Source organism: Rhincodon typus, chromosome 21 (assembly GCF_021869965.1).
Source record: "Rhincodon typus isolate 14 chromosome 21, sRhiTyp1.1, whole genome shotgun sequence".
NCBI classification, from domain to species: Eukaryota; Metazoa; Chordata; class Chondrichthyes; order Orectolobiformes; family Rhincodontidae; genus Rhincodon; species Rhincodon typus.
The window spans coordinates 16,793,327-16,812,587 of record NC_063352.1 but is presented as its reverse complement, the minus strand read 5'-3'; the positions used below and the strand labels follow the sequence as shown (position 1 = coordinate 16,812,587).

The window sequence follows — 19,261 nt, the reverse complement described above, 5'->3', positions numbered from 1 at the left end:
TTTAATTACGTTTCCTTCACCGCCAGTAAGACTGTGAAAAAAAGACTGTTGAACACAGGACTGTTCACCCCTCAACCCTGCTCCAACATTGTGGCTGATCTGCCACTTAATTTGCACAATCCATCTTTGTCCACATAACCCTTTTTTATGTAGTCTAACAAATGTCAATTTTAAAAATTAACAATTTTTAAGCATTAATCTCCATTTGTGGAAGAGTTCCAAAATTCTACTACCCTATGTAAGCAGAATTCGGGATTTTCCTAATTTCACTCCTAAAAGACTGGGTGTAATTTCTATAGGCCCCTTAATCCTGGATTCCTCAAGCAATGCTCCTTCTCAGCTGCAAAGGCTACATTCAGTGGCCTGCGCATCAAAAAAAAAAGCAGCAGATACATATTTTCTCTATCTACCTTGTTTCCCTTTAGATCTTAAAAGATTTCAATCAATCAAAGGACAACATGGTGGCTCAGTGGTTAGCACTGCTGCCTCACAGTGCCAGGGACCCAGGTTTAATTCCACCTTCAGGTGACTGGCTGTGTGGAGTTTGCACAGTCTCTGATGTCTGTGAAGGTTTCTTCCGGGTGCTCCGATTTCCTCCCGTAGTTGAAAGGTGTGCACGTTAGGTGGATTGGCCATGCCAAATTGTCCATTGTGTCCAGCAATGTGCAGGCTAGGTGGGTTAATCATGGGAAATGCTTGGTTATAGGTTGGCGGATGCACGTGGGCGGGATGTTCTTCAGAGGTTCAATGCGGATTCGATGGGCCAAACTGCCTGTTTCCACTCTGTAGGGATTCGATGATTCAAATTTTCACTTAATCTCCATAAAATCCAGGGAACACAGTTAGCTTCTGTAATCTTTCATCATATCTCGATCCCAAAGGTTAAAGTATAATTTTAATTGAGATTATCAATGCAGGCTTATCACTGGTCAGGACATGTGTCGTATATGCAAGCAGCACTTCAACAACCTGAGAAAAACAGAATCAGTACATGGCAACAATCCTTTCTGCTCCTAGATCATTATGCATGGATTGTGGGGTTTGTGGAATTCTGATACTTGTTTAAGAAGGAAATGACTAACAAACTAACACTGAACATTTGAGGTAGAACATGTAATAATCCTCCCAGAAATTCAAAAAACTAATTTTCCACAGGCCAAGTTAAATGAAACTGCATTGATTATTTGTGTAAACTATCAAATGAAACGCATAATTTCTGCTTTCAGACACATGGTGCAAACAGCAACCATTTCCACCGGCAGTCCCAGAGAATGATTGCTTTATGAAAAATTTTGTCCACTGGCACCACTTAAATGAGAGGATCCAAGACACCCATTTTCCAATCAAGGGTGATTCCAGAGATACCTATGAATGGTCTTGACAATACCGAAGGCCATTTATTTTTAAAGTTGAAAAATAAAAGTAAACATAAATTGATTACTGCTAAAACTGATGCAAAGCCTACACTAGTGATTTCAAACACAGAAATCAAATAGTACAAGATTATGCAGGCAAGAGGAAGTGATGGTAAAATGTATTAGTTGTGAGAGCACTAATCCAGACACCCAGGTAAGGCCGGATGGCACAATTTGAATTCAACTAAAAAAAAAAATCTGGAAATAAGCGCCGTGGTGGTTAAAGTGAAGCTTTGTCAATTGTCAGAAAAACCCAACTACTTCCTTTAGGGAAGCAAACTGCCATCCCTTTCTTGGTCAGAACTGCATGTCAGTCCAAACCCACAGCTACTCTTAACTCCCCTCTGGGCTAGCCTGTGATGCCCACACTCCATGATTTAATTTAAAAAGTACAAAATTGGACACCAACAGAAAACAAAGATACACTTGTAAATATTTAACATGATTTTCCAATTTTGAAAACGGATAGAAACGTTAAGTAAATTTCAGAAATGCAAAATGAAATTTTGTGAAAAATTACTACACCAAGATATTATCAGAATCCTGTTATGCAGCCAGAATTCCATTGGGTGACCACAAATTCTACCTACAGTACACGAGCAGCAGGTGCACAGTGCACTTTTGGGCATTGCAGCCACTGTTTTTCTGAGCACAAAAGCCTTTTTGTGCTAGTATAATATTATCTGAACGTACTTTCAGACAAAAAGTTGATTAAAAAAAAAGGGAAAAAGAAAACAAGAAATTTTACAATCTTATTTATATAATTATGATAGTCTTCATACCCTAATCAAAGTTTTCTATATCAAGATCATATTTAATCAGCTTAAACATTTGACCAAAGAAATTTGCCTTCTGACAATGTAGGCATTTATGTATCACTGTGTTTCGGTAATTAAAGAAAAAAAATGTCACAAGAGGAACGAACTGCACTATGTAAAGAGTGAAGGGTAACAGCAAATCTTAAATAACATGATTACTTTTTTTAAAAAAAAGTACTTGGATGAGCATGTGAAATGCTATAACATTGAAGACTATGGGCCTAGTGTGGGAAAGTGGGACTAGTGCAGGTAGTAGTGTATTTTTGACAATACAGGCATGATGGGCAGAAGGGTATCTTCTGTACTGTATGATTCTATAATTCAATAACCTTTATTCAACCAGACCACAATTAATAGCTGAACCAAAGAAGCCAGATTAACGTTAACATTGTATCCTGCTTTCAGGCAGAGACAAGGGTGGAAGGCACAGTAAAAAGGCAATTAAAAACACAGCAAGGGAATAAATTGTAAATGTGAGCAATAATTGCATCTATGTCATTCATTCACCTACCTTCGTTCATTATCATCAAGATGAGCAAAAAGAACATTTTTAGAAATAGCTTTTGCAAGTGCAGTCATTGTCTTGTAGTCCTTTGGTATGACCTATGAAACAATAAAGGAAAATGAAATCTACTGTTGGACGCTGTCATCCTATTGTCATGAATTAAACTTACAGCCAACTGTGATACAATTTATTAAGATTTAGGTTTTCCAGAAGTAGAATGTTTATTAACACATAATCCAATACATTGGTGAGTTATTCACTCAGTGGAACATAAAAATAAAAGGAGCAGCCTGGCAACCAACGTAATAGTCTGGCACACAAGGGTTAACACCTGCAATATCTCAATTGCAATGTAATTAAGGACAGAACTACATTTAAAGATGTTGCTTCACAATAACAAAGTAGAAAAAAATTATTTCATATGACCTATTTAACGTGGTCAAGTTTATGCTCAAGGATTTACACAAGCTGTTCCAAGTCAGGAAAACACAGACCAGTGCTGCTCAACATCAACTTAACCATAAACAAGATCTATGACAAAATGCTACAGAACTTCCACCTCTCATCACAGCCATACTCATGACTGTTTTGACTCAATAGAACTTAACACAATTAGTACTCATAATGGATCTACAAATTCAAATTAATCTCCTTCCAAAACACTTGCACAGCAAATTCTCAACTGTAATGTTACGGACCAGACCGAATTCCCCTTGAATATATCAAGGAGCTAGCCTAGACCCTAACTTTTACCTTATTTAAAGGCAAGTGTAAGGTCCTCTGTTCCAGATGTAATTCAACTGGTTACACTACTCAGCTTTAAAGCAAAACACACTTTCTGCTTACCCTGTAGTTAAAACACAATACAAAACAAAATAAAAAATTGGAATAACTACCCTATTGGAAAACTTAACAGAACAATAGATTATTTAACGACTAAATAGCAACTGTTCCAATATAGTAGCATCCCATACACACACATGGCAAAGACAAATTCAGTAAAAAGATTGTCTCACATGTAATTTTTGCAGCAGAGAGAACCCCAGCTTTTAGCTATAACAGACAGAGAGGAATAAGAGCATCCACATTCAGCTTCAATAGCCCAGCAACTACTGAAAGCTATGGGAGCCTGACTTATCCATTCATGCTGCTTCTATTGTTCCAATTGTTAACAAAAAAACCCCAAAGCCTCACAAGCTGTTTAGTCTATTGGCTTGGAACAGATCACCCATCATCTCTGTCTCAACCTCTCAAAGAAAACAGGTCAAAATACACCTCTTAAAGCCAAAGTATAGTCACAAATAAGCTTTTAAAAAGAATCCTGATAATGGGGTTTAAACAGAAGATGCATCTTTTTTTCTTGCTATTTTGTGGATCTAACAGACTCATTGATATTTACAGCAAAGAAGGAGGCTGTTTGAGCCATTGTGTCAACAAAGATCTGATTACATTAATCGCATTTTTCAGCTCTTGACCCATTCATCTGGAGGCTTTGGAAATGCAAGTGGCATCTTAATACTTCCTAAATGTTATGAGAGCTTCCGATTCAACCACCCTTTTGGGCAGAGTTCCAGATTCCCAACACCCTCAATGAGAAAGCGCCTCCTCAACTCTCCTCCTAGATTTCTACTTCTTTGCTTAAATCTATGGATTATTGATTATTATTCCAGGTTATTGATTCCTCTATTAAATGGAAAAGTATCTTCCTATCCACCCTATGCCCTTCCACTTTATACACCTTCATTAGGTCCCTTCTCAAACTTTGCTGCTCCAAGGGAAAAAAAACCTCAGCCTTCCCAATCTTTGCTCACAGCTCAGACCCTCCAGCCCAGGCAGCATCCTGTTAAATCTCCTCTGCATGATCACTAAGGCAACTATAACATTTCTAGAATGTGGTGACCAGAAGTGCAACCATTACTCTAGCTGTGGCCTAATGAGCATTTTATATCAGTCTAGCATAACTTGCTCTTGTATTCCTGATTCCAGATGTGTATTGAATTCAAAATCCTCCATTTGCCGTGGCGGGATTTGAAGCCAGGTCTCCAGAATATTATCTGGGTCTCTGGATTAACAGTCCAGCAATAATACCACTAGACCATTACCTCCCCTCATTGTAATTGATACATAACTATGATAAAATATTCTATGTTCCAATTAATATAGGTAAGTGAGCTTTATGCCTTCTTACCACCTTGTCTATCTACCCTGCTACCTTCAGGGATCTGTGGACTTGCACACTGTATGATATTCACTACCATCCAGGGTCCTACCATTAGCCCCCTCCAAGTGCATTACCTCACACTATTCCAGGTTGAATTCCATTTGCCACTGTTCAGCTCAGCTGACCAATCTGCTGTTTCCTCCTGCAGTTTACAGCTATCCTTATTATTTGCAATCCTATCAATTTGTGTCATCCACAAATTTCTTCATCATATGGTCTACATTTAAATCTGAACCATCAATAGAAACCACAAACAGGAAGAGCTCAGTACTAAGCACTGCAGCATTTTCTTGAAGTGAAAATTTGAAGAACTGTGTCAAAATATTTCAAAATAGCTTACCTATGAATCAAACTAATAATACTTCAACTATTATTTGCATTCTCAATGGAAATAGGCCATACCTTTCGAACATAAGATACTGCATCTTCTTCAGTATATACTTCAGCACTCACACCACCTCTTCTATGTCTTGCTTTTACAACTGGATTTGGAGGTGGTGGTGAAATCTCATCATCATGAGAGTCCGACTGAGAATTGGACTTCTGGCGAGCCAATATTTGTTTACATTCTTCCTACAATTAAACAAGAAAAAGCTGTTTACATGTATACATATATATAGAAGAACATCTATTTTATCAAAATACACTAAAAAGTGTTCTGATGGAGCTTCTCGTATTCCAAAAACAGAAAGGTAGAGAAACTATTTAATGTAAAATAACAATATGATAGTTACTGTGCCATTCAGCAGACAGACAGTCTCTTGTTCTAGTTACCAGTTGTGCCTCAATTCACAAGTTCTTTCAGCTTTTAACTTTTTTTAAATTTTTCGACTTAATACTAAGAAGAAATGTTTAATGTTTAACTTAACTTTTTTTGAAACGCTAATTTCAGAGTAATTGTAATACTGAGCTTTTAACCTTGCTCCTTAATTCTTTCTACCTTGTACCTAAGTATTTGTACCCAAGATGGTAAGGTGTGTGGTGGCATTGCAAACTTTTCACTGTACTCCTGTGCTTTTGTACTTGAGGACGTGACAATAAAGTCTAAATCTAATTCTAAAATCAATAATGCGCAATTTCTGTACAGGCCACATGAATCAATGACAGAAACAGGCTTTTCATCCTAAACAATGATTTCCAATACAAGCAGCATTCCTCATGCCATACACCTATCAGTCGTCTAAATGCACAGGGGGAAGCACAAAGTTGATCATTGTAGGCCCCCAAAACACCCACAATGGTACGGTGACTCTGTGGTTAGCACTGCTGCCTTACAACACCATGGTTTGATTCCAGTCTTGGGTGACCATGTCAAGCTTGTATATTCTCCCCACGTCTGCACGGGTTTCCGCTGGGTGGTCCGGTTTCCTCCCACAGTCCAAAGATGTGGGGTTAGGTGGATTAGCTATGCTAAATTGTTCCATATTGTACAGGAAGCAAGAGGAATTCTGAAAAAAAACGTCTAAAAGGACACACAAGGAGCCAGAAAGGTAATTACCTTGGCATTTCAATGGAATAAAAAAAGGTGAACAGAGGTCAAGTGCATGGAAAGAAAACGTAAGACAGACATTTCTCAGTGTGTTCACATGTACGATCAAAGCTGCTTGGCTGAAAGCAGTTTTCCCAACATCTCCAAGTGACAGTCATGATGCCACTGTTGAAAGTTTCTACCCTAAGATTTTATTTTTTCTTTATTCATCCACGGAATGAGGGTGTCACTGGCTAGGCAGCGTTTATTGCCCATTCCTAATTGCCCAGAGGGCAGTTAAGAGTCAACCACATTGCTGTTGATCTGGAGTCACACGTAGGCCAGACCAGGTAAGAATAGCAGTTTCCTTCCCTGAAGGACATTAGTGAACCAGATGGGTTTTTCCAACAAACAACAACGGATTCACAGTCATCATTAGATTCCTGATTCCAGATATGTATTGAATTCAAAATCCTCCATTTGCCGTGGCGGGATTCGAAGCCAGGTCCCCAGAATATTATCTGGGTCTCTGGATTAACAGTCCAGCAATAATTCCACTAGACCATTACCTCCCCTCATTGTAATTGATACATAACTATGATAAAATATTAACATGGAATTGTTCATATACATGTATAATTTTTTTTGTCCAACTTTGTTTCAGAATAATCAGTATTAGGATTAGCCTTGTTACAAATGCAGTCTTGTCGTTCTTCCCTTTAAGTAAATGGCATAAGATTACATGAATAAGAGCGCCACACTTGACTAAACCTTCATGAAACACAAAAAAAAACAAAAATGCACATTTGGCAAACTGCCACAGACTTGTAACTCAGGTGATGAGGAATGGTAGAATGGTCTGCATGAGCACTGCTACGACCTTGAAATTTATCCTGAGTGTACTAACAGCTACAATAAAAAATTAGGATCATACACTGAGATGGTAACACAGCTCATTTCTTCATGCTGGAAAAAAAAAACAGGAAGAGTCATATTCAGGGACTGGTTGTCTGCAGACAAAGGAATATGAATAAGCTTTACACCATTTTTTGAATTAACCATCATCCCAGTGCAAAAGAAAATATCATGCAATGTGCCTCAATGACTATCACGTGCCCGGTAGCTCTAACATCTTTAATTATGAATTGCTTTGACAAATTAGTCATGGCTCAGCATTAACTCAAGCCTCCCGGACTGCCTTGATTCCTTGCAATTCGCGTAATGGCACAGCAGGTCCATGGCAGACACCACCTCCCTGGCTCTGCACTCATCCCTAGAACACCTAGGCAACAAGGATACCTATGTCAGGCTCCCATGTATTGACTACAGCTCCACCTTCAACACCATAACTCCAAACAAACTCATCTTCAAACTCTGGGACCTAGGTCTCTGCTCAACCCCTCTGTAACTGGATTATTAACTTCCGACCAAACAGACCACAGTCAATAAGGATAGGCAAGAACACCTCCTCCACGATAATCCTCAGGGCTGTGTACTCAGTACCCTACTATACTCCTTATACACACAATTCTGCACCAACTTAATTTATAAATTTACTAACGGACACTACTGTTGTAGGTCAGATCTCAAACAACGATGAGACGGAGTATAGGAAGGAGATGAGAGTGCTTATTAGCATGGAATAAAGACAACAATCTCTTCATCAAAGATCAGCAAAACAAAGGAGTTGGTCATTGACTTCAGAAAGCAGAACAGAAGGCCACTGTATGCATTGATGGTGCAAAGGTGCTGATGGTCAAGATTTGATTTGATTTATTGCAGTCACATGTATCCAAGTACAGTGAAAAGCTTTGTTTTGTGAGCAGTACAGGCAGATCATAGCAAACAAGGACATACAGATCATAGGGTGCTGATACAGAGCAGAGCATAAAGTTACAACTGCAGGAGGGGGTGCAAAACCAATTAACATTAAAACGATCAACATTATTTGAAGCTAGAGTCCATTCAGCAGTCTAACAATGGCAGGGAAAAGGCTGTTCGTGAACCTGTTGGTGCATGTGTTCAAGTTTCTGTATCTCCTGCCTGATGGAAGAGGTTGTAGGAGAGCATTACCGGGATGGGAGGGGTCTTTGATGATGTTGGCAGCCTTTCTGCGGCAACAAGTAGTGTAAATGGAGTCCATGGATGGAGAGTTGACTTCCGTGATGGTCTGGGCTATGCACACAACCTTCTGTAGTTTGTTATGGTTCTGGGCAGAGCAATTTGCATACCAGACCATTATGCAACCAGACACCATGCTTTCTGTGGTGCATCAGTGAGGGTCCTTACAGACATGCCGAATTTCCCAAGCCTCTTGAGGAAGAGGTGTTGTTGTGCCTTTTTGACCGTCACATCTACATTGGAAGTCCTGGACAGATTGTCAGTTATCATCATTGCTAGGAACTTGACGCTCTCTACCCTCTCCACCTCTGCTCCATTGATATAGGTGGGCATGTGTCCTCCGCCCTTCTTCCTGAAGTCAATGATTTGTTCTTCGGTTTTGACAAAATTGAGAGAGGTTGTTATCATTGCACCATGACATCAAGTCCTCTGTATCCTTCCCGCGTTTTGACTCATCCTTGTTGGATATCCGTCCTACCACGGTGGTGTTGTCAGCCAACCTGTGGATGGCATTCATTGAAAATTTGGCTACACAGTGTCGTGGGTATACAGGGTGTACAGTTGGGGGAGCCTGAGAACACATCCTTGAGGGGGGGGGGGCTCCAGTGTTGAAGATTATCGTGGAGGTGGTGCAGTTGTCTATCTTCACTGATTGCAGTCTGCGGGTCAGGAAGCTGAGAATCCAGTTGCAGAGGGCGGAGCTGAGACCTAGGTCTCGGAGGTTGAGATTAGTCTGGAGGCAATTACAGTGGCTGAAGGGAGAGCTGTAGTTGATAAGTAGGAGCCTGAGATAGGTATTTAGGTCATCCAGATATCCCAGGGATGAGTATAGGGCTACAGAGCGATGATCACTAATCTGTCCTGGTCTACCCACATTGACACTTCAGCCAGGAAAGCACAGCAACACCTCTATTTCCTCAGGCGGCTAAGGAAACTTGGTACATCCATAAAACCTCTTACAAATTTTTTATAAAGCCCCTATAGAAAGCATCCTATCTGGACGCATCACAGCATGGTATGGCAACTACACTGCCCAAGACCACAAGAAACTGTAGAGAGTTGTAAACACAGCCCAGTCCATCATACAACCAGCCTCCTATCTACTGACTTCATCTGGACTTTCTTAATAATCAAAACCCCAACCCCAGTTATACCTTCTCCCTGACGGAAGAGGGTAGAAGAGAGTATCAAACTTGGTATTGTTGGTCAGGGACAGCTCGCACGTAAAAACAGTAGTTGGTGAACTGAAGTAACTCGAGCCCCAGCTGCTGGCTTGGCCTGGTTGGAACTGATTCAGCTCAGAGGAAAACAAAAGTCGTGACATAACATACAAATCCTTATTTAATGGAAGAGTAATGAGGTAATACTACCAGTGCCCTTGGGCCACAGCCTTTAATAAAAAGGACACAGGCTCGGCAGATGAGCCAGAACCAACGACAGCAAGACAGCACAGTTTGGGAAGGAGAAAGGAGAAAAATGAATTATTTGGGGTGTGCAGCCAATAGAAACTCCGGAAATCAACATTCACCCAAGTGGAGGACCCTACGTTGGAAGCACAGTGACTACATCGCAGACTTGAGGGATCGCCTAGACAGCAAGACTTCCTATTCTTGAGTATTAGCCTTTATGTTCTGTGACTATTCAAGGAACATCAGCGAAACCTATTGGGTGTGCGCATAGATTTTAGTTTTGTATCAATTGTGTATCTGCTTTTAACTCTTTCTTAACCAGTGTGAATTGTATCTCTGTTCTAACTAAACTAAAAAAGGTAGTTGATAGTTGATACAGATTTGACTGTTTTCCTCTTTGTGCTGAGCCTGTAACTGTCGTCAAGGGTGGTAACTGGGCAACTGTAAACACATACGAGCAGATTCAAGAACAACTTCTTCCCCGCTATTATCAGACTTTTAAATGGACATCTTTAATGTTAACGTTGATCTCTCTCTGCACCTTTTCGGCAGCTGTAACATTGTATCCTACACTCTGTCCTATAACCCTGATGCACTTGTATAGTACTAAAGCATGTAAGACAACCTTTTTCACTGTGCCTCAGTACATGTGACAATAATAAACTAAATCAAATCAAAGTTAACTGGGAGTGTGGGCAGCCTCCATTACCTAATGTTTTTTCCCCATGGCAATATCTCAGTGATTCAGAGTTAACTTGCAAACTTCCCTTTTCACCTCTGGTGTAAATTTTTGTGATCAGGAATCCAAGGCAGAAAGCTTCAGCAACATCGCTCTTTTCAGAAATTTTCAATTTTATGCTCATGTTCCATGTACTGGCTTTAACGACTTTTGCTTTCATAACTTAAAAGAGAGAGTAACAGAACTCACATGATCATGGTAGGTCAGAGTATACAAGTCACAATGTACAAGTGCATTTCTCCAAACATCCCAGTTACCTTAAAAATATCAATTATTTGCAGTTACTATTTTCTAATACACATAGTCTACAATTGAATATCATCACTTACAAACAAACTGGTATCCCCCACTTCTGGCTGTCCTTGAACAAGTTGATGTCTTTTCATAAGAGTTGTTGTTGGCCATTTGGCTGGTATCTGCTAGTTCCTGAGTTTAATGTTCCTTCTCTGAGAAATGCCTCAGTTTGTTACCATTTTGGATGAAAGTGCAACTGGTTGTCTTGTAGCACAGGTGTTGCTCCAATTTTTGTCTCACTAGCATTATGCTGCAGATGACCTCATTGATGACATTATTTTATCTGGTGATGTTGTAGTCACAACTCGTTTGATATGCGTGAAAGCTGTTTGTTGTTCTATGTCCTAAATACCAATGATCATTCTTTGCAGTGAGCACTCACAGGAATTCAAACTCTTGACAAATTAGGCAAGAATCTTTTTTAGGTAATTCACAAACCCAACAGATTCTTGAACTGTTTTCATGTCTGCTAGTTCTTACAGATCTGCCTCAGGTCTCATTTCATCAGGACTACGGTGACACCCTTTGCTTTTAGTACATGACTAAGTGCTTGATTTCAGTCATCTTCAACATTTTGTTTTCTTGTTCAGCTTCATCTGGCAAGCTCTCTCTATTGTAGCTTCACTACATTCTGATCATGGTCTGGGATTGGTTCTTCCATCTTATCCATAGACTAGCAGATCATCCACAAGTGCTTCCACCCATCTGATGCTGTTCTGTATTAATACTCTTTCAGAGTAGGAAATTATGTCAAATAGTACTTTTTTAACATTTATTCACAGGATGAGGGCATCATCAGCGAGGCTAGTATTTATTGCTCAAATGCCCAGAAGGCATTTAAGAGTCAATTACATAACTGAGAGTCTGGAGTAACATGCAGGCCAAAGGTAAGGATGGCAGTTTCCCTCCCTAAAAGACAGTGAACCAGATGGGTTTTTCCATCAACCAACAACGGAATCCTGGTAATCATTCAAATCCCAATTCCAAATTTTGATTCAATTCAAATTCCACCATCTGCCAATGCAGGATTCAAACCTGGTTCCCCAAAACATTAGAGATAACAAGGTGTATGAACACAGCGGGCCAAGCAGCATCAGAGGAGCAGGAAAGCTGACGTTTTGGAAGCCTCCCCAAAACATTACCTGGGTCTCTGGAGTAATAGTCCAGCGATAATACCAATCGGCCATCACCTCCCCACCACCCAACTGTACACCTATCTATTACTCTAAAATGGTATCCAGAGTCAGAAGACTGCTGTTTTTAATCCAACTTCACCAAATCATATAATTGGTACAGTGCAGGAAAAAACCATTAAGCACATAATGTTAGCACCAACTATCCAGTGAGCAAAGTGCTCAAATCCAAACAAGTTAGCCAGACAGGTTTTATCTTTAACGAATCATTGAGAAATCTCCCTGATTCACTCATAGCTTGCCAAGTGAAAGCTTGTTTGGTCTCCCACAATAGTTTTCAAAAGTTTTCAGGAGGCTGACTGGCCTGTAGCTTTGTGGTTTATACTTTTCACATTTGAATACTATAACGTATTCAGCACAATGACTATAACAGAAGAAGAAGAAAAGATTAGCATGGAAGACTCTATTAGTTCAAAGATGATAAAACTTTCACAATGTCTTCTGTATCTAGTATTATCCTGTCCACTCTTGCCTCTTCTTCTTTAGTGTAACCTTCATTTTATACAGTTCCTTCATGAAGGGGTGTGAAAAGTAATCCTTTCAAAAAAACCTTTTACCACATCCTCTGCATCCACAGGAAGTTTTTCCCTTCTGGTCTTTACTAGGTCAACTGCTTTCCCTCGCAAACTGTTAACCCTATCTCTGTTAAGCAAATCTTTTCATGTTCAATCTGATAATGTCTACTCATCTTCTTTGTAACACAAACATATGAATTTGGAGTAGGCCATTCAGCGTGAACCTGCTCTGCCATTTAATAAAATCACAGCTGATCTAAATTACAACATGAAATTCTCATTTCCACTTACTAACGGTAACTTTTCACCCCTCACTTAACAACAAGCTGTCCGTCTCAGCCTCAAAAATGTGCAGTGACTCTGCTTCCACCGACCTTTCCAGAAGAGAGATTTCCAAAGACTCACGACTCTGAGAAAAATACTCATCAAATCTTGGTTTTAAAATGACTGGCAACTTTAAACAGTGACCTTGAATTCTAGAATCTCCTATAAGAGGGAACATCCTCTCCAGATCTACCCTGCCAAGAGCCCTCAGAATCTTATGTTTCAATCAGGTAATTTCTTTTTCATCTGAACTCCCATAGATTCAAGTCTAGCCTGTAAAACTTTCCTCATAAAACAAACATCCTTGTTCCAGGAATAGTGTCATAAACTTACTCAGTACTCGGTTCTCTGGTGATTGAGACTTTCTGGAGTTGTACCTCCCTACTATTTCTTGAGATGTTACTTATATTCATTACAGCAAATACTGCTGCAAAATACCTGTTCAACTCCTCTGCCGTTTCTTTATTCACTATCAATAATTCTCCAGCTTCATTTTCTATAGGACCAAAGCTCACATTGTTAACTCGTTTCTTCCTCAAGTATCGATAAAAACTCTGACGAGCTTTTGAATTATTTGTGGCTAGCTTTCACTCGCTATCATTTTTACATCCTTATTAAATTTTCTGATCAGTCTTTGCTTTCTTTTAAATATTCCATCAAATCTTCCGGCATGCCATCTACCTTTGTGCAATTTTTTGCTTTTTCTTTATTTTTATTTAATAGTTCTTGTTAACCATAGATGGTGGGTCTGTCTCTTGGAATTTTTATTACTCATGAAATGTATCTAATCTGTATTTATAAATGCCCCTTCAAATATCTTCCACGCATCTCTACTGTCCTGTCCTTAACCTACTTTGGCAATTTACTTTGTCCAGATTTGCCTTCGGAATTCCCATTAGTTTCTGGCCTGCTCCTCTCTTTCTCAAATTCAACCATATTATGGCCACTGCTACTTAGGGGTACTTTCATGTCAAGACCATTAATTCATCCTATCTCAATACACAATACCAGGTCTAATACAGCCTGCTCTCTGGTCCGTTCCAGAACGTGCTATTGGAAGAAACTATCCCAAAAACGATTCTATGAATTCCTCATCTAGACTACCTACACCCTGCAGCTATGTCTCTGTAATGGCTACTAGATCATATTTATTAATTTCTATTTATGTTCTCAGTACATCAGTTTTGTTTCAAATGCCAAATGCATTTATATGTGTCATCAGTAAAGTTAGCAACCCATACCTTGTCCCTTCACCCAAGTCATTTATATAAAATTGGAAACAATTGAGGTCCTAGTACAGATCCCTATGGTACATTAGATTTGCACCCACTATCCTTTGTCATGGGTTGTTTATCGTTTCCCGTATTAATGCTTTTCTGCTCGAACTTGATACTATTGATTTACCACAGAGTGTTCATCTTCTCAAATTTGATCCCTTGCCCCTCATATTTAGTTGAAAACCTTCTCAATAACATGAATATATTTTAGCAAGAACTCTGGCCCCAGCACAATTCCTGTGGAGAAGGGCCCCAGTGTTGATGTCATCCCCAAAACTACCATTAGCACCTCACAAACCAGAACCCACTTCTCCCAAACCATGCTTTAAGCAAAGCATTCATCTCTCTAATCTGATTTGTCCTCTGTTAACTTGTACAGCACTCAGAATATTCAGGAGATTATGACTTTTCATGTTCTGCTGCTTAATTCCCTGCATAGCTCCTTGTATTGACTATACAGAACTTCCTTAGTCCTGTCTGTGTCCTTTGTGTGATGATTGGATTTTATCATGGCACTGCATGTTCCTGTCTAGCCCTAAGCATGTGCCCCGAACTACAGCCCTGGGCAGGCAACAAAGCTGTCCGGATGCCTGCCCTTTCCTGCAAAGAAGGGTGTCAATTCCTCTGTACATACTGTGCCCTACTACTACTGCATTGCCTCTTAGTTCCCTATACAGAATGGTCAACTGCATTATGATACCATGATCAGTTAGCTCATCCATCCTGCAGTCCCGATTCTCAGTTAACAAGCTGAAAAACTCAAACCAGTTGGCAAATTGACCCCAGGATCCGGTTTATCTGCTTACTGGTCCCCTTAACTCAGGAGCTCTCAGCTAAAGCTGCTTGACCTTTGGAACATGTTTTCCTCTGGACCAAACAGGCAATGAATTCCCAAAGAACTCCCAATTGTAATACATCACCTGACTTGCCACCCTTCAGGTTTCTAAATTAATTATTTAGTTATATTATTCATGCTGCATTTTACATACTTTATTAACTTTGCTACCCATTCGTATACGGTGGTAAAACTTAAAATTAGAAAAGACCTTACTTTAGTCAGAGACTCACTAACTGCGAACACTTTGTAATGGGGTAAGGACCAATTCCAATCATTCCAACGAATCTACTTTTCATCTGAATGCTTTTCTTGGTGTCATCATCACCGACACTTCTTGTCAATTGTTCCTTATGTGGTAACTGCCTGCTCAGGTTTTTATCACGCCTGCTCCCTTCAGGTGTTGCTGACTGCCTGTCACAGGCACCTCACCTCACTCACTCCTCCATCTTTGTATTAAGTTCAATTCCCTCACATTAACTAAAGCTAGGTCCTAAAATATGTGTCATTTGCCTTCTTTTTGAATTTTTGTTTAAAAACTTATTTTCGTTCATTTAGTATGCATTTGCTTTAGATTTCCCCTTGGGGGAAAAAGATCTACTTTATTTCTGAACAGTATGTCCCCCAAATCCTGATTGCTCCGTTACTTCATGACTGTGGGATTGCCTTTTCTCGACTATCTGTTCTAGGTCCCTTCTCATTCAGTGATATTCATTCAGTCCACTTGAAAACTTTTATCAATATTTTCTGGGCATTTCCTATAATTTGCTAAAACCAGATTACGTTATGGTTATTGTTTGTAGATAACCAACCACAACACACTCCAATGTGCCCTACTTAATCTCCCAGAATCAAATCGAACTCTGCTTTTTTCCTATTGGCCTGGAGATGTATGTCTGAAAATATTTATGCTGAAATTCGAAATTCTTCTCCTTCCCTACACTTATTGTGTATTTTTTTCATCCTGGTCTATTTTAGGATGATGAAAAGCTCTTAATATTACACTATTCCTCACATTTGAGATTTGCGGAGAAATGTGCTCATGTACATCCAATAGAACAGCTCCTTCTTGGTTTCTCAACAGCTAAGAACCTAACCCTGGGCTTTTGCCTCAGTAAGTATGTTTGTTAATGCAACATGAATCCTACATGAAAATTTATATTTGCAGCTCATCAACTTCATCAGACAAACTGTAAACACTGATATGCATATAATTTAGTACATTTTTCATCAACTTTTCTCAATCCCCTGAAAACCCTCGTAACATTTCTTTGAATACTTCAATTTTTGTTGCTGTTTCCATCTCTCCGTTTTGATGTCATTTTTGCTCTTTTCTTCCTTTCTTACCCTCCTCCTGCCAAAGACGAAACAATCTTCAATTGGGTCACATACCCAAACGTTTCCTTGTGCTCAAAAATTTACATTTTGTTTATATTTCTCATTTTTCCAAATTCAGTTACTTGACAACTTAGTTTTTCCTTTAGCTAGAGTGCGTTACAAGTTCTCACTCATACTCCATTACATTCTTTCCTTTGCCTTTTTTTCCCCATTTATCCAGACGTGTTCTTGCAGACAATTGAAAAATGGTTTTCTCTCATCATCAAATCACCCATAGTACTTTTCTAATTTTTTAACTAGCACCCATAAATCACCCATGGTTCCAATTAAATAACTTACTTGCAAAACCTGCTAAGGGCAATGCAAACCATCAAAGGTGAAATAAGAGGATGACAGGGGGAGGACGCTAATCAAAATGGAGTTAGGAAAAGATAAGGCACTAATCGCTTGCAGTACCCACCTCTCTCTCAGGCATCAAGATTTTATTAGTGGATATCGTGTACGCCCTCTCCGGAGGTCATTTAGGCACAAACACAGCTGCAGAAGACGGACAGGCATCAGCAGCTACGATCCCCTTCACAGCACTTTTTCAGTTTTAAAATTAGTTATGCACCTCCTACAGCTAAGCCCTGATCATCCTCAAATACTTCAAAAGAAAATTATACAAACAGTACTAAATGAACTCAAATTAGTTTTCAAGAGATACACTAACCTTAATTTTGTCCTTGAATAACACATGGGGAATTGAAGGGTATCCTGGGTCAAACAGGTTGGTCAGGCACATCAATCTGCTGAAAACATTTGGAACAACCCATGTTCTACTTGTTTTGATAAATTTAAAAGTAACCAAGAGTGTCTGTTATCACATTGCCTATTGGCACAAAATGTCCCTAAGCTAAACTTATTGCTTATTTCCATCTAGTTAACAGTGACTAAAGGAGAAGACGTGGGCATATATACAGAGTATACACAGGTGAAAGAAAGTTCATTACCACAATGCAAGTTCACACTGCAATAGTTGGTTTGGATAAGAAATCATTACTGCACTGATATTAGATGTTTTTACCATTAATGACAGTTCCATGTTTAACTCTACATTGCCACTTCATTCCTAATTTCTTGATAGTTTTACTTGATTAGGAATTGTGACAAAGACATGGACCACGCCTAAAATCAATTATTAAATAATGTCAGGTTATTAATTCTTAATTTTGTTTTGTTCAAAGTTTCCTGGGGAGCCTCATTGATTTTTATTGATCTTGTTAACAACTGATCTTTTTTTGTTCAATTCTGGGGTACACGAGTGCAGACAAATTTTCTTTGTAATTCTATGGTTTTGCTTCTTAAAACAGGATTGTTAATACACTTCTAAAAGTACATCAGCAAGTACCTGATTGTGTTCATCTGATCTCTTCTGTACATTACCTGCCCAGTTCCTAATGCTTTCTGCAGAATTCAGGTTATCAGCTGCAGTAGCTTATCAATATTCTTTCAATCTGTGCTAAAACAAAGAAAGACCTTACATTTAAGTAGCACCTCTTGTGATCACAGATGTCTTACAAGTGCTTTACAGCCAATTCAGTACTTTTGAAATGCTGATATTGTTGCAATGTAGAGAACGCAGCAGTCAATTTGTATGCAGCAAGATCCCACAGAAGCTATTATAAGTGACCATGTCATCTGCTTTTGTGATTATTAAATCTCTTCTAAAAGGTTGCACTGTAAACAGAACACATTTCCTCAGCACCGTACTGGAAACCACATATTTCTAGCTCTGGGATAATACTTCTCAGATTTTTTTGTTGAGATTGACTTCAAACCAGTTAAAGTCAAAGTCTCACATGTTCTCTTCACATTTTCATCATCTGACATCCGGATTAAGGAGACTGGGAGGAGAATTCTCTGTGGCTCCAGCAACAGCAGAATGACACAATTCTTGGAAAAGGGAAAGGGAGGGGAAGCAAAGTGTGTATCGGAGCAGATGAATTTTGGGTTGGAGGCAGCCCAAATGCGACAGGAGAATAAAACTTTCATACAGCTTTTAGAAAAGGGCTTGTTTTGTCAGTTGAAATATTAAATGAACACAAATACAAATTTGTTTTTTCATGTTACATTTCAATTGGCAATCTAAAAATATGTTTGAAAATTCAAAACCAATGCACCATTTTAAAGAGATATTTGAAATATTTCCAAGGTCATACTCACTCAGACACAAGAGGAATGGAGAAGGTCATTCATGTCAATTTGAAAGCCAAGCCAGTCACTGAAACAGAAACCGAGACACCCTTCCTTATAGATGGTGTTTATCAACTACTCAATCTTGCACCTCCTTCCGACAGTCAGTATGAATTGTTCCAATATTTCATGTTTTTTTTTAAATCAACCTCTTTGGACATGTTATGACACACCTTTTGATCAGGTGGGAGTTGAACTTGGACCTCTGGTTCATAGGTAGGAACACTACCCTGCACCACAAAATCTTTTGTAAATAAATGCTTACCTGGAAACACAGGACCTTTGTCAGCCCCAATTAATGAATAAGCCTCAATCACCTGCTTAATGACTTATTATATTAACAAATTTCCTTCTCTTTAAAAAAAAGTTAAAGAATCCAAGTACAAAACTAATAAAAAGAGTAAACAAATCATTTTCCCTTATGCTATATCTACTTTAAATGACAAATCAATGACACAACAAATTTATTTTTTGTGATTTATGTAACACAATAAACTTCCCAAATCAGAGACAACAAGGTGCAGGGCTGGATGAACACAGCAGGCCAAGCAGCA

At 39.1% G+C, this 19,261-nt stretch overlaps 1 protein-coding gene across 8 annotated transcripts in view; it reads right to left on the bottom strand.

Annotated features, from left to right (window-relative positions):
- prkar1b (protein kinase, cAMP-dependent, regulatory, type I, beta) overlaps positions 1 to 19,261 on the bottom strand; it is a 158,674-nt gene that overhangs the window by 98,376 nt on the left and 41,037 nt on the right. For 2 of the 8 annotated variants that reach the window (XM_020513726.2, XM_048609927.1), the window contains exons 3-4: positions 5,362 to 5,532; positions 2,745 to 2,836 (exon numbers count right to left, since the gene is read on the bottom strand). In XM_020513726.2, coding sequence (XP_020369315.1) covers positions 2,745 to 2,836; positions 5,362 to 5,532 — 263 coding nt within the window. Of the gene's footprint in view, positions 1 to 2,744; positions 2,837 to 5,361; positions 5,533 to 17,184; positions 17,264 to 17,862; positions 17,974 to 18,677; positions 18,736 to 19,261 lie in introns of all 8 variants that reach the window. The other 6 variants (XM_048609928.1, XM_048609929.1, XM_048609930.1 and 3 more) reach the window with 6 other exon arrangements.